The sequence below is a fragment of the Endocarpon pusillum genome, assembly GCF_000464535.1.
Source record: "Endocarpon pusillum Z07020 unplaced genomic scaffold scaffold2538, whole genome shotgun sequence".
Classification (NCBI taxonomy): Eukaryota; Fungi; Ascomycota; class Eurotiomycetes; order Verrucariales; family Verrucariaceae; genus Endocarpon; species Endocarpon pusillum.
This window is the reverse complement of record NW_006916203.1, coordinates 7,102-22,338: the sequence shown is the minus strand read 5'-3', so window position 1 is coordinate 22,338 and position 15,237 is coordinate 7,102. Positions and strand designations below refer to the sequence as shown.

At 43.7% G+C, this 15,237-nt stretch overlaps 3 protein-coding genes across 3 annotated transcripts; 1 reads left to right on the top strand and 2 right to left on the bottom strand.

Moving 5' to 3' along the window:
• Positions 1–19: 19 nt before the first annotated feature.
• Positions 20–2,968, bottom strand: EPUS_02801 (uncharacterized protein; the record flags this gene model as incomplete). Its single annotated transcript, XM_007803561.1, has 6 exons — positions 20–590; positions 641–1,100; positions 1,147–1,770; positions 1,829–1,944; positions 2,008–2,153; positions 2,750–2,968. 6 exons carry the CDS (start codon positions 2,966–2,968, stop codon positions 20–22), a joined length of 2,136 nt encoding a protein of 711 aa, XP_007801752.1.
• A 5,109-nt stretch (positions 2,969–8,077) lies between these two features.
• EPUS_02800 (uncharacterized protein) lies at positions 8,078–8,689 on the top strand (the record flags this gene model as incomplete). The annotated part of the gene is made up of 1 exon (XM_007803560.1): positions 8,078–8,689. The coding sequence occupies one exon, from the start codon at positions 8,078–8,080 to the stop codon at positions 8,687–8,689; it is 612 nt and encodes a 203-aa protein (XP_007801751.1).
• Positions 8,690–11,915: 3,226 nt separating this feature from the next.
• On the bottom strand, positions 11,916–12,959 carry EPUS_02799 (uncharacterized protein; the record flags this gene model as incomplete). The annotated part of the gene is made up of 3 exons (XM_007803559.1): positions 11,916–12,184; positions 12,269–12,569; positions 12,633–12,959. The coding sequence occupies 3 exons, from the start codon at positions 12,957–12,959 to the stop codon at positions 11,916–11,918; spliced, it is 897 nt and encodes a 298-aa protein (XP_007801750.1).
• Between the last annotated feature and the right edge of the window lie 2,278 nt (positions 12,960–15,237).

The following is a 15,237-nucleotide window of genomic DNA, read 5'->3' as shown; positions in this document are numbered from 1 at the left end:
AACCGAAGCCGGCGGATGATTATGTCGTCTGCTCGTCGATGTCTTCTTCTATGCGGAGGACGCTCTGATTTAACCGGGCGAGTGATTGCTTCTTCCCCTTGTCGAGATCTTCTCTGTACAGAGGACTCTCCGCTTCGTCCTGGCGAACGATTATTCCTTCTTGTTCTAACTTTTCCTCTAGCTCGGGCGAAGGCGACTTCAGCCGACGTGAGACATGTGCGAGTACGACCGGACCACTTGAAGCGCGCTCGTGGTCTCTGTTGCCTTGGGTAGGCCTAGCGGCGTCCATCAGGTCACTTGTACGCGTTCGAGGGGTAAGCTGTGTCTCATCAGTCGTCAAACAGTCCTGGGGATCTGAGGCTTCGTCTTCAGGATCTTGTTCCACATGCACATCCGAAGCTTTGGGACGTCCCAAATTTGGTGCATTTACAGCAGCTGCCGGACTTTCCACATATTCACTCGTTCGGCTTTCATCACTCACAGTGCTAAGAATATCTCCGTTCTCCAAGGTTTTGTTGGAAGGTTTTGGCTCTTCCCCATCCTCTATTTCCACGGTATGGCTGCGCACCGGTTTCTTCGGCTGTCTCTCACTGTCGGGTATTTGATTATGTCTTTGTTGCGTATATCAGAAGGTGAGAACTTGCTTCTGGTGGTGTCGCTGAGCTCCTGGGGCCTTAGTGCTTTCTCGACCTCCTCCTGTGCTTGTGTTACGTTTATAGTCGACCGAGTTGACTGGCTTGCGCGAAAAGAATCCGTGCCATATCCCTCAACTTTCCGGATTTTGTCGATGTTAGATTCTGTACTTCCACTGCTGGTACTGTCATTCGAGGACTCTCTAGCATCTTCTCGCACATCGAACTTGAGGTCCCACAATGGATGAGTCTCCAAACTGAACCTATTAGGATCTTCTGCCTCTGGATCTCGCGCTGCTGGCTCAACTATTGGAGCGTTGAAATCTTCTTGAATGTCGGCAAAAATCGGCGCTAATGGTAAACAATAAGATTTTACTTCTCCTTCAGCTGCGTCTCCCGACGCCGCCACAATCATGCCGAACGGACGTCCTTCCTTGTTGATGACCCACGAGCCACAATCTCCAAGATCTGGAAGTATTAGGAGATGCAAATAGATCGTGCAATGTCAACTCACCACTTCCGCGTTCAGCAGTCCATACTATTTGAAGTCGATCAGATCCTGGGAGAAGGATCGCCGACGCCGTTCCAGAGAGCTTCGTTACCGACGGTTGAGACACACCACTAGCGCAAAAGACAGACTCTTCCGGAAGAGTCTCAGCAACGCCGCTGACAGACATGTACTGCTCACTTCCAAGATCGACCCAGTTATGGGTTGCAAAGCGCCTGTTCGATATGGGGACAAGAGCCCAATCCTTGTTGCGGTTGTAAAGAATAGGAGCAACGCTGGCTCGTTCGGGATCTTTTATGGTGCCATTGAGAAGCATTCTTGTGTCGGGGGACTGAGCAGAAGTAAGCAATGCATTATCGTAAAGATTCTCAACGATGCCAGCATGTGCATAGACTTCACGTAGTTCAAGAATGCCAGCGCCGATTTTTGAGGTGGAGCTAGACGACCGGTCGTTCTCCTCATGAGAAGACGCCACTGCTCTAGTGGCTATGTCTGGGAAAGCGTGAGCAGCAGTAAGGCCGTAGTACTTGCCATTGATCTCAAGACAGCCTCCGATTTTCGAGTGTGTCCAGGTTGTGCCGGCAGCAGAAACAGATTCGTCAGGTGAAGAAATGATCACACGGAGGCCGCCTTAAGTTGACATTCGACGGCCCCGGCGATGATGGCACCACATTCCCAGCATCAGCACGCGGCCTGATCGTATATTCTGCATAATAGAATTTGTAGGCTCGTAGCAGGGTTCCAAGGGAGCCTTCTTTTAAGTCCTCAAAAGCTTTATATGCCCGTCTCGCAACGTTGATATCGCTGTGTTCAGCGATAATCATTGGAGTTAGCAAACTTACTCGAGGCCTCCGTCCAACCAGGTACAAAGACCATTTTGGCAGCGCAATTACGCAATTACCTTGATCTTTTCTAAAAAGCTGCTCGCGAAAGTTCAGCTGGTCTGATGTTTCAGTGATTGTTGGAAGTACATTGTTCCATTCTTGCTGAAGAGGTCCCGTGACGGCCCAGGCCTTAACTCTCAGAATGGATTTAAGTATCAGCTGGCGCTTAGGTTTTGACTTCGGATCGAAGCAGCTCTCTCTTCCTGCCTCGGACAGCCCAAGCCAGCACGACATGACCCTTGGCAACCTGCTGGCGCTTTCGGTCTTTCCGCCCGGCACAGCACCACACAACGGCGCAGTTTTACGCTATCTTTCTCGAGGACTGTCTCTGAACTTTGTACTGTGGAGAAATTATCGTATTGAGATGAGAAATTCTTCAAGGCTGATCAGTCCGTCTCTTCAAGGTGGCTTGTTGTGCAACTGATCAGGCCAGCCCCCAACCTTCAACTTACTACAGTAAAGCTTCGATATAACGGAACAACTCTTGCCGACCTCTCCTTCCGTTATAGCATGATTTCCGTTATAGCCAATTGGCCGAATAATACGCCGACGCCAAGAAAATGCCAAGATAGGGCCCTGCCGGCGTCAGGATAGGGATCAAGAGAGGCGCCAGGGACCTCCTTGAGCTGAATTTATGTAAAATAGCTAGTAATCTGCTTCTGCTGCTTCCCCTTATAGATCCTGCCTCGTATAGCGACCTCCAAACGCGCTAATTGACGTATTACGCCACTGCTGCCGTCATCCTGTTGCTCCTCGTAGCGCTGTAGCAGTTGTATAGCCTGCATTGCCTCCTCTGACCTAATTGGGATATCCTCCACGGACTCTTCGTCGGTTTCTTGTGCCCTATTGCCCTCCGAATAGCCCTCAACAATGGAATCAAGTATCTCTTCATTACTATCATCCACAACCTCCTTGATAGGGTTCAAAAAGGCAGAAGTACTCATTGTCGACTGAATTCGATTCTGCTCTGCAAGCATTATAGCCGTTGCTTTGATTTGTAACTTAATTTCGTGAATTCTGGCCTCATCTTGAGCAACTGCCTCATCCTAGCCATTTGCTATAGCCATAGATTTGGTAATAGGGCCGTATTTGGGTCCTAAAACACGAGATTTGACCCAGCAATTATCGATAGTTGTATCAGAAACTCTCTCACGCCAAGCAGTAATGCCCTAACGCATTGCTTGAAGTACATGCATTGCCGTATCTGGATTTTTATCCTGTTCGAAATGAGATACTGCAAAGCGCAGCCACTGCTATTGATAGTATGCCTTCCAAGTTCGTATAATACCCTGATCAAGAGGCTGACAAACGCTTGTAGTATTCGCAGGAAGAAACTTGATTCGGACGTTATTTAGGGTATGACCCTTATCAGCAGTAAGATCAATCCCTGCTTGATGAGCTGAAAATCCGTCAATAAGGAGAAGAACCTTTCTATTAGCCATCTTGTTATTAAACTAAATAAGCCATTCAGAGAAGATTAGACCTGTTATTCACGCCTTTTGATTACTCTTCTAAACTAAGTCAAACATATTAATATTAATGCCTTTAAAGCAGTAAGGTTTATTGAACTTACTAATAAATTAAATAGGTAGCTTGTCTAAGCCATCTATATTATAACAAAGATTAGTAGTTATATAACTTTTTGCTTATTTATTACTAATAAGAGTTTTAAATAAGAGCATTTGATCAGGTATTACCTTCTAAAATAGACTAGTTTCATCTATATTATAAATATCTTAAAGCTAATATTTGTCACAAATCTATTATAGCTTTTTTAGATCCTCCTTAAGTGCCTCTTAATTAATCTGCGCTGCTTTACTGTAACGAATTTGTTAACAAATATTGTATTGTTATTTAAATTTATATAGCCATCTATAAGAGAACTTAGGGCATTCTAAAGCAGAGTATTATAGTAAATAATCTTATATCTTATTAGCCATCTCTTAAAGTATCTCTCCTGTAATTATAGCGCCCTTTCACATTATTTAGATCTGAAATTAATATAGAGCGGCTTCAAGGTCAGGGTAAGCAGCTTCGTATTATTAATATTGATTTAAGAGGGTAATAAAGGCGTTTAAATTATTAAGGACATTATATTTCACAGAAATAAACTCTCTAAGAGAAGAAATAGATATAGGCAGATAAGGATGCTTATCTTAATACCATTTCTGCAGAGCACTAAAAGTAGGCCGCTTCTAATGCAATTTATTAAAATAGTACTACCGAATTTCGATTTTTTCGGCATTTGTAATAGCTCGCCGGCGCTTCTTCGACGTCAACGAGCTTCTAAAGGGCGAAAGCGGCGTTATAGACGAGGATTGAGGCATTTTGATACAACGGAAATGGGAGCAAATGCTTACGGAACCGTAGTAAAGAAATTTCCGTTATTTTTGTATGGTAATTGAGTGTGGCGCGGCTAACCTTCCGTTATAGACTGACTTCCGTTAAATAGGGGTCCGTTATATCGAAGCTTTACTGTAATGTGCATAGAAGTACTCCGTACACCGTAGTGACTGATGTGGAGCAGTGGTTAACGGCCAATAGGGCAAAAGCTTACGTAGTAAGCACAGATCGGTCCTCAGCAGGATTCAATCAGAACTGAGGCAGCAACAGCATATGTGAAGCGCCATTCCTCTCTTATTCTTCTTTGAGCACCTAGTAGCTCCTGCTGCAGCGCATAATTTCATACATTCTCGGCTTCCTAGACAGAGATCTTGTTTCAATCATGCTTCTACTTGCACTTTGAGTTCGGACAGAAATAAGTGTATGTGGATGATGCCGTTTCATGGTGCCAGCCTTGCGATCCGATCTCACCAGCCTGATACCTCAGATCTGTACTAGTTCTGCTCAGGATACTTCATCACTAGCTTTGAAGGGGATCTTGTGCTTGAAGGCGAACTACTGGCAGTGCTAATCAGGCTGTTACCGGTCTTTGATAATTTAGGATCACCCTCTAAACCACACTTTGAAAACAAATCGAATGTTTGGCATGACTCGCAGCCTAAGACCTCGCCGAAACCGGCGATTTAGATGCCCTCCTGGTATGGGGAAGACTGCTTGTCAGGAGATCCTCCAAGAGATATGGCAGCTCAAGTGGAAACCAGAGCTTGCACCTCACACTGTGCCACCCAACCCCTACATCGATTATTGGATCAACTGCGTGCAGGAGGCCGATCAGTCGAATCTGTGCTTGGATACCGGAGAATCGCAATGGGCTTGGTTGGGCATGTCAAGTTGGGGTTGCATGAGACATTGCCTGTCCTGAAAGAAAGCATGGAGGGAGTCTACCTAGATCAGGGTGGCAGTCCAGTGACTGTTTCCCGCGAAGATACTGGGACTGCGCTTGCCTTTGCGATTCGATTGTGGTTGCATGTCTGTCCCAAGATCGATTGGAAGTCTCCGCCCTCGACTACCTTGCACGATATTCTTTGAGATTGCATTCCAAAACCAGCAGATCCTAGCACTATCATCGAAGGTCGACTTTCCAACGATTTCTGCGCGAAAAATCTATGGAGAAAAGGGGGCTTAGATGTCCGGTGGACAGATGACATAAGCGAACAACTGCTTCTCCAGGAAAAACACATTTACGTTGTCCGACACTCCAGTTCTCTTCGCGCACTGCTTGAGTGCCCTAGCTTGTTAGCATTCCCTCAGCAAACCCGGTGACACGCGAGACTTCTTCGCTGACAATCCGTTCTAGAGATCCTTTCTCTTCAGGTTTCATCAGTGAAACACTTGACACTCTGTACCTTCTTTATCGACCGCTTGACATCAAGATGTATAGGCGCAACAGACGTCAAATGGATAAGTACATGAAGACTGATCTCGAACTTGCTATGGGCAAACAGGCATCCTTTGATCTGAACAATTATCGGTCCTGGGATAAACGTCTGCGAGTGATACAAGCTGCATATGACAAATCTACTCCTAGAAGTCTGCGACAATGGTGGTTTGATTGACGTGATCGTATCGTCTGGGCAACATTCTGGATAGGTTTTGTCGTCTTTATGCTCACAATCTTCTTTGGACTCATCCAGTCTGTAACAGGCATCTTGCAGGTTTATGTTGCTTATCACCCAGACGTAGTTGAAGCTTGAAGGATCTACTCCATCAAGGGTGACCTATGTCGGCCAGAAGGGCGAGTGCAATTCCGCGATCACGTATGAAGCTGTGTTCGGCAGACAATAGTTGTGAATGATGGCGCGATGTCAGCATAACACCATAATTAGTGGCCAGAAATGAATACTGCGTTGATCCTTTCAGTGGAAGAAGTCCAATAAAACTACATAAGTGGCTATGACACACATCACATCTGGTCGCTGTCTAATGCAGAAGAGATCCAAGAGAAATCATCAAAATCTTACAGCAGATTTCAGCCAATTGATCGAGCTTGGCGGTGCTTTCACATTAGAGAAGAGATTAAGCAAAGCAGATTCATGTGAAAATGGCCAATAAAAGAATGATCGATGGGGTATGTTGATGATGATTAATTCCTTCTCTCGACTGAGTGAGTGGGGCGGATACATACGAACACTGACAAGTGGAGAAGGTTGCGCTAGACTGGGCAACACTGACCTTGGTAGAGGCTGGCCGACTGAGGCTTGTTGCAATGTTGACATGATTGAGCGACGTGGAACAGGCAAGGTTGGATATACTGGGTCCTAGGGTTTGACTGGGAAGGGGTTGGGAGGAGGATAGTATTCTCCGATTCCAGCCTGCCACACTTATGTTACAGTAACATACATAATGACAGCGTGATGATGCAAAGGTCCGTGAAGAGAAGCCCATGACACAGCTCGAACAGCAGCGGCAGATCTCTGAACAGCGGAGGAAGGAGATCATGCAGATACTTAAGAGAACAGAGCAAGCAGCGAAAGGAGCTTGGTAGGACTCGATGACTGGAGCGCAAGCGAATGCACTCTTGTATTCCGGTATCTACTGATGAAGAGTGTAGAGTTGCGAGGGTGAAACCTGTACCGCATGCCGTCAAAGAATATCTCAAACACTTGCGTAAAAGATGAGCCCTGAAAATGACGTTATAAAGGCCGTAAACAGTTTAGCTGCGCATTTGTCATTACAACATCATCAAAAGACGATCAAATGACCTTACCTGATCTTCATATGGATAATTTAAAAAAAAGACACCTAAAACAATATCCTTTCATTGGATCATAAATTTCCTAGGTACAAAATCTATGCTATTAATCTTATTACTCGAGTATTCCTTGTGCTACAGAATGGGTTATCCTATTCTTTCAGAAATAGCATTTTCGCGATCTAGAGTAATCATTCTGTTGCAGTCTTGACAGAAGGAAGGCTGTCATATAATAGAGCGGGTTCCTGGATGGCGGGGTCACAGGGGGTGTAAAATTAGCCAGCCTCGCACATTTCGTAAATTGCTAATTAATGTTTTCGCATTGTGTTTGAAAGACCCAAGCTACACAACACCCTCTTATTCTGGATCCTCTGGCCTTCCACCCTGCTTCACGACTTGACACGCCTCTCTAGCCAGCAACCTCAAAACCAAAAAAGCCAGACACATCATACCTTTCGCCTGCCACCCCAGCCTCGTTCTGCACCAAACGGTATGCCTTGATGGCACTGTTAGGGCTTGGGCCGCCATCATGGATGTATTGCCAAACGAGTTGGTGTCTTGCATAGTTCAGTGCCTGAGACCACAGGGTTCGCCAGTTGCCATCCCAGCGAGCCATGAGGTCACAAAAGCCTTGCTAAATTTGACACTGGTGTCTTCGACCATGCGCTGTTTGGCACTTCCACAGGTATACACTTATTGCATGTACATTGATTCTCCTTCTCGGTTAACGCTCCTACTACGTACTTTATCTAACCATGCGGGATGCATGCAAGAAAGACACATGTTGCCCGGCAGGAGACGGCTTAGACCTTGCATATTTGATCTTGGCCCCTCGGCTCTGAAATCACTATTCCTTGCGCCTTGCACTGTATTCCGCATCGATGACACTCTTGTGATCACCATGATAGAGTCGCTCTTTGAGCTTCTATCAACTTCCCTTACTCGTCTAGTAATGGACATGTCCCTTGACGGGGTTTTCCCACCCTTGGAATGCCATGACATTCGTTCGACTCTGCGCCATGCTTTCAAACGACTTACTGCCATCGAAGAATTCATCAGCATCAGAAGCAATCTGTATCTGGACAGTGGAAAGATTAGATTATATAAACTGGGCCATGATCCTCCTCTTCCGCCATTGTGGCCAAGGCTGAAACGCTTGGCTCTTTACAATCAAGATATTGATATTCTCGAACTTATGAGCAGCATGGGAAAGATGCAGAATCTTGAGGTCCTCGTTCTTACTCGTCCGGATGGGAAGCAAGACGCTTTGACGTCAAATCTTTTGACAGCCAAACCCCTGAAGCGTGTACTTATCGTCAACACCGCACGCTGGCTATATCACAGACCCATCTTCACTGACTACCCAGAAAAGCTGGTCGAAGGGAGCTCACACGCGAATGAACTTGCCATTGTAGCCAGGATTTATTTGACCATCGACGGAAAACCATTCGACCAGTCGACAAGGCTCGCGGAATTTCTCGACTATACACCATCAATGGCCGAGGTCAGATTGTGCCAGGGTTGGACAAGGGACAACGCAATTAATGGACAATTGTGGGACTTTGCATAGCCACTGCTACCGAAGATGAGGATGCTCGCTCAGTGTACAGGTATGTGTGCGAGGATCGGGTCATCAAGTACTACAGCAGTTGAACTAGCTTAAACAGCTTTCGCTTATTCTTTGCTAGGCCAGCAGATACGATCTGCCATGATCCAATTTAGTAGCCTCTTCCCGAAAGCTCCAGTACATGCCGGAGGCAACAATAGATCAATGTACCGGCAATCAACTGGGCAACTACTACTCTGCTATTTCCTCACCTGTACGAAATTGCTTGAAATAGTCTATTCTTAACGTTCTTTGGTGTCGCCAAAGTATTCCAGACTTGAGTAAATGTTTCGTCAGATCTTGAAACAATCTAGATCTGTGCTGTGTCAATTGAGTACAGCGGATCAAGCTGTCTCCATCTGAATAGATCCTCTTTGATACTGCTCGTGAACTGAGACCTCGCACAAAGGTCGACTGGGCCACAATTACCGCCAAATGAACTTGCGGTACTTCGTGAGAGGTCAGTAGCCTTTGTCCTCTGGTGAGATGAGCAAAATGATATGATATCAGATCATGGATCGATTTGAGGGCACACGGCACCCTCCAGCTACTTCTGTACAGGAGACGCCCCACTTCAATCCCAGTGTGGCCGCGAGCATCGATTTGGGACATCCCGAACCCGGTAGGTCAACCCAGAGCTTGACTCCACCAGAAAGCCAACCGATATGTCCTAAGTCTCCAAACTCCAATAACCAAGCGTCTGAAGCCTGATTCCCTGGATGGAGAAGCAAAAGAACGGGTAGAACCGGAGAGGACCATCTCACTTTACAACCTCTCTATAGAGGTAGATTATAAGACTTCGTTTCTGCCAGTCAGACTTTAATGTTGGTGAAAGGTAAACCAGACAATCAAAATTTGCATACTCTACAATATACGGAGAACAGGAGATCGGGTGTAACAGGAACTCGATAGGGAGGACAAAGAGATAGAGCAGCATATATCAGAAATAGTCCACTCTATTTCATCCCTCCAGCGATTAATGCCTGTGATATTCGCTTCCCAGACGAAAATATTGTCACTGATGGTTGCCTCTCCATCTTAAGGCCCTCGACATGAATGGACAAACATTCTGCTAAGACAGTGTCAGAAGATCACAGCCTGACGCAAAAGAGACGCGCAAAAGACGAACAAAAGACAGAGTCAATGTGGTGAATGAAGTTGTATGAATCTAACATGCCCGAGGGCGCCGAAGGGCATCTACTCTAACTAGCTATCTTGGCAGGCCATGCTGGCCCTGCCATGCAGGTGCATGACGGCGCATGACAGACAGGCTTTGTGGAGATAAACGGCGTCTTCTTTGCTTTGTAGTTAGCCTTGGTCCATAAGCACTAGTGTGAAGTCGGCCTTAACCCTAGATATCATTTTGAGACAGTAAGCATAGTGTTAGGGCTCAACTGGTTAAGACAAGTCTCAACTAGAAGCTGGGTCCAAGTGGGTTGGTTGGGTAGAACAGGAAGTGCAGTGAACAATACTAAGATGTCTTCAACTTAGGTATGAGCTGATAACATGAGTTGACTACGAAGACTATGAAACTATCTGGGAAATAAGCGTGCTTATATAGACCAGAAGATTCGTGCTCAGAGTTGATCATCCTGATCACCCCTGATCATTGCTCATGAGTGCTCATCCTGATCACCTCTGATCATTACGCTGTCTCCAGGTCTGACCTTGTGTGCAGTTCAGGGTCCAGTCCTGTCCAAGTCTGTCATAGTTCCTTCGCAGAGCGCCAGGCAGCTCTGTAGTGCCCGTCTGTGCTTGGCGTGTTCACGTGCTATAACACATAGAAAGCAGCATTTATAGGCTAAACTTTTTTAATTACTCAGATTGCTCTCTTAAAAAACTATTCATTATAGAGCGTCATTATCTTGTTATAACCCTAGATCTTTAAGTTCTTAATAATAGGTTTAAGAGAATTATAATAAAGATTAATATTTAAACTAGGAAATACCTTATAAAACATATTTTTTATAGTATAATAACATAATTTAAGAATAGAAATCTCTTAAAATCTATTATTTAACTTCTATAATACTGAATCTAATTTAACAGAAGTATTAGTCTTTAGTGATGTTATTTTCTGGTTTTTATTTATAATTATAAGACTATAGTCTTTTTTATCGCTAACAACTATTATTTTTTGTAAGCTTAAATACATCTGAGATGAAGTTCTTTCTAATTAGGACTAGTATTTTTCACTTAGTTATAATCTTATTCCTAATAAAAAAGCATACTTATTTAGTAATATAAAAGATATTAGTATAAGAATTAAATTTATTAAATATAATCAAATATCATCTTTTATATATCTTTTTTTATTCCTATTTAGTACTTTATAATAATTTAGTTCTTTCTAGGATATTAATCACTCTAATTAAAATATATCTCTCTTATTGTCCGCACAGACAATAGCATTCTATTGTCTATTTGTTTTTCCTATCTTATTCTTTCTGTGTAACTTCTGTTCAGATGTAAGCATACGTCCTTACATCTCATTACTCTCGCGGAGGTTTTCCTACAGTCATGGGATATCCTTGCTGAGAAATGAGGAACCAAGCCTTTTTGTCTAGGTATGAGATCCAGGAATTCCCGTTTTAGCGCAGACACATGTCACACGACTGCAAAGTAAAACCACAAACCTATGGCCACCTGGGGTTGCCTACGGCACTTCAATACCTGCAGTCATCCGAAAGAGTTGTTGCTGCCCGAGCACGGAGTCGGATCAGAAGAGGACACGTCAACAACTCCACCGAAAGGACAGCGCTTGTGTGTTTCGAACCACACTTAATTGACGTATCCCCCCTGACTAGATCCGCGGAATTTGTACCCAGCAGTTGTTCCGTCGCATCAAAAGGCAGCACACAATCTGATACATCATTCACCCTTGCACCGTAGCCTCCGCCTCCGACTCACTTAAACTGATCTCACAACTTAGTGGATTATGGCTCAAGATAATGTAAGAAGTTCTCGAGTAAGAACTAAAAGCAGAGTGATTCGATGATAGAAGTCCCGCACAGAATACTAGATAATATTTGTAAAAGTCACGCCGCTTGCTGGTCAATCTCAAGCAACGAATCCGCTTGACCATAATACGCATCCTTAATCAGCGATTTAGAGATGGTCACAAAGCTGTTTCTCTCCGTTAAGGAAGTCCAACCAATGTAGGTAGTGAGATTGACATGGCGACATCCATCTACACTGACATGGAGTTGTCAGTCACATTTGTTTCTGTCATTTGCAACATCCTCGCATATTCGGATTCGCTTTTATGCGCCGCATCTTGATTAGGATTCGCTTCTTCATAGAGCAAGAACTTGATGAAGCGATAAAAGCCCGATGCAATACAGGCGCCGAGGACCGGCCCGAGCCAGTAGATCCAATGGTGTCCTGGAAACGAGCGCGTTGCAACGTGCGGGCCAAAGGAACGGGTAGGATTGAGGGAAGCGCCGGTGAAGTAGACCCCTTTTGACGAAAGGCAAGCTTAGCACTTTCGTGTTACGCGCAAGACCCAATGGAAGGAGCACAGGGTAGTATAGATAAACTTACCACTCAAGTGAGCCACAAATAAAGCCAGACCTATTCCCACTGGTGCAATGAACGTTGTCTTTGATTTCTCCACCGCAAGCATAAGGATGGTGATGACAAGGAGGGCCGTTAGGAACATTTCAATGAACAGGCCCTGGACGACAGACGTATCATGGCTGAGAGTGGTAGCCACGCTCATCGGACCCGGAAACATTGCCGAGACCAGAGCAGCCGCGACCATACCGCCGAGCATCTGAGGCACAAAGAGACATGCACCGCGGGCCCAGGGTAAAGCGCCGCTGATAACGAGAGCTAAGGTGACCTGTTTCACAGTATGTATGCCTTAGCTTTCTGATGTCCTGAAGCAAGGTATGGAAAAACACACCGCAGGATTAAACAGTCCTCCACTAATCCGATAGAAGACCCATACGTTTACCATGAGAGAAAAACCAAAGGTCAGAGCAAGAAACATAACTTGCAACGCTTGAACTGCCTCCGATGGGTTTTGCACTGGTACAATCGTATTGATGACTTGTGCACCGCTGAAAGCAAACCAAAGGAACAGGGTCGTTCCAACGAATTCGCCAGTCATGGCAACAAAGTGCCTACGCTGTGTAGGGTTCATATAGGCAATCTTCTGCCCATAATTGACCGTAGAAGACTGGTTTTGTGGAGTGCGTACAGCCTCCCCAGGGGGATGTGAGCCCTCCATATCAGGTTGAACGATCTCGCGACGAGATGAGTTATCAGAAAGACAATCTCAAGTGAGGAGAGAAGATGTCTGCAACCGATATAGCACTCGACCTCAATTTCCTTGAGAGAACAAAAAGGGGGAGCTCAGGAGTCTAGTAAAGGGTCACACTGCGCACCTCATATACTGCTTTCCCTTACTCCACCTTGTGCTAACGCTATACAAGTACCCCACTTCTTACCCATCCCTTCCTCCTCAGTGTGCTGAAGCCATGTCATGGATGTAACGAGACGAGACCCGATACTGCAATGATTGATTGAATCGTCGGACCCTCGAGCATTGGCAACGTCAGGCTCTCATGACTCGACCATGTAACACTGCAGCAGATAGACCTTGTGTTGTCTTCGTAAAGCTCAGGTATGATACGTGGGTATAAAGAGTCAAGCCTGACTTACCCAAGCGCCGGCATATCATATAGTTGGCCGTTATCTGTCAACACCTCGGACATGAAGCAGTGCTCCCCCACGCTTGAGTGTGATTGAAGGAGTAGAAACGCTGTGCGACATAACATGCAGCCGCTATTTCTCTTGAATACATCACGTGCAGCAAACGGAGAATTTGAAGAGAAATGACAGTTGCCTACAGCAGAACCGCAGACCCGGTTGAACGATAAAATCATTATTTCTTGGTGTGAGCCGTGAAATCTTTCCTCTCCACAATGCTATTCTGAGAAGGAAGTGAAGAATGAAAGCTAGCTAAAAGACCCACTTAATACGAACATAACAAATATAGAACATCCATCACTTGAATTATTTTGACTCATGAACCCAGCTCAACTTGACAGTCAGCACAATCGGCCCTATTCCCTTGGTCGGCGGATAGCGGATGGGAATGCCATCAATTAGTGCTGTCGATCTTGTTAATCTAACATATTGTGAATTGTGAAATTCTTGCAAATCTTGGCGCTATCCTCAAATTGCTGGCGCCTGTTACAGCACGTGAATACGCCAAGCACCGACAGGCACTACGGAGCTGCCTGACACTCTGCGAAGGAACTATGACAGACTTGGACAGGACTGGACCCTAAACTACACACATGGTCAGACCTGGACAACGTAATGATCAGAGGTGATCAGGATGAGCACTCATGAGCAATGATCAGAGGTGATCAGGGTGAGTACTTATAAGCAATGATCAGAGGTGATCAGGATGATCAACTCTGAGCATAAATCTCTTACTCTATATAAGCACGCTTATTTTCTAGATAGTTTTATAGTCTTTATAATTAACTTATATTATTAGTTTATATTTAAGTTAAAGATATCTTAATATTATTTATTATATTTCTTATTTTATTTAATTAATTCTTTAGACTTAACTTTTAATTAAGACTTATCTTAATTAATTAAGCTTTAATATTTTAATTATTATTTTTAAAAATACTAAATATAATTAAATAAATATTATATACGTTATCTAAGATATATACTATATTAGTAGCCTTAGGACTTACTGCTACTATTAAGGGCTAAGGAAGAAATATATAGTTTAAGGTTACACTACTAGATTTCTTTTATAGAAATTAGAAGAGACTTTAAGAATTTTTAAACTAACTAAAAATTAATTTTTTATTTTATATATAAGTAATAAATATAAATGAAAAGAAAGTATTATATATAATTATCTTTCTTTAAGGAGCTATATATAATTAGTTTAAGCTTTACTTTAAGGATAAGCTTAAGAAAGTATTAAAGAATTAAGAACTAAATATATAATAAATCTTCTATAGCTTTACTAATTTTATAATTAAAATTAAGCAAGTATATAAGGATATAGATATAATTAAGGAAGCTGAGCAAGACTTACTAAGAATAAGACAAAGAGGATCTGCTGCAGACTACGCTTCTAAGTTCTACTAGATCGCCTTACAAGTCGACTAGGAGGATGCTGTATTAGTAGTCATCTTTTACAAAGGACTAAAGGATCTAGTAAAAGATGACCTATCTAAGATTGACTAACTAAGTAAATGATTACCTCTGATTAAGATAGTAATTAAAATAGACAACTAGAATTATAAAAGACAACTTAAAAAAGGCCAAAAGAAAAACTATATTACATTTTTAATATAATACTAAGCTAATATATAATATCTAAAACATAAAACCCTAGGGCATTATCTTATAAGACGAAGTATACTAATAAATCTGGACGCAACTAAAAAAGGGAAGAGACTAGGATTATCTAAGAAACGTTAGGATAGAAAGAGCAAGTAAAGAGTTTCTAGAAAACAATAGACAGA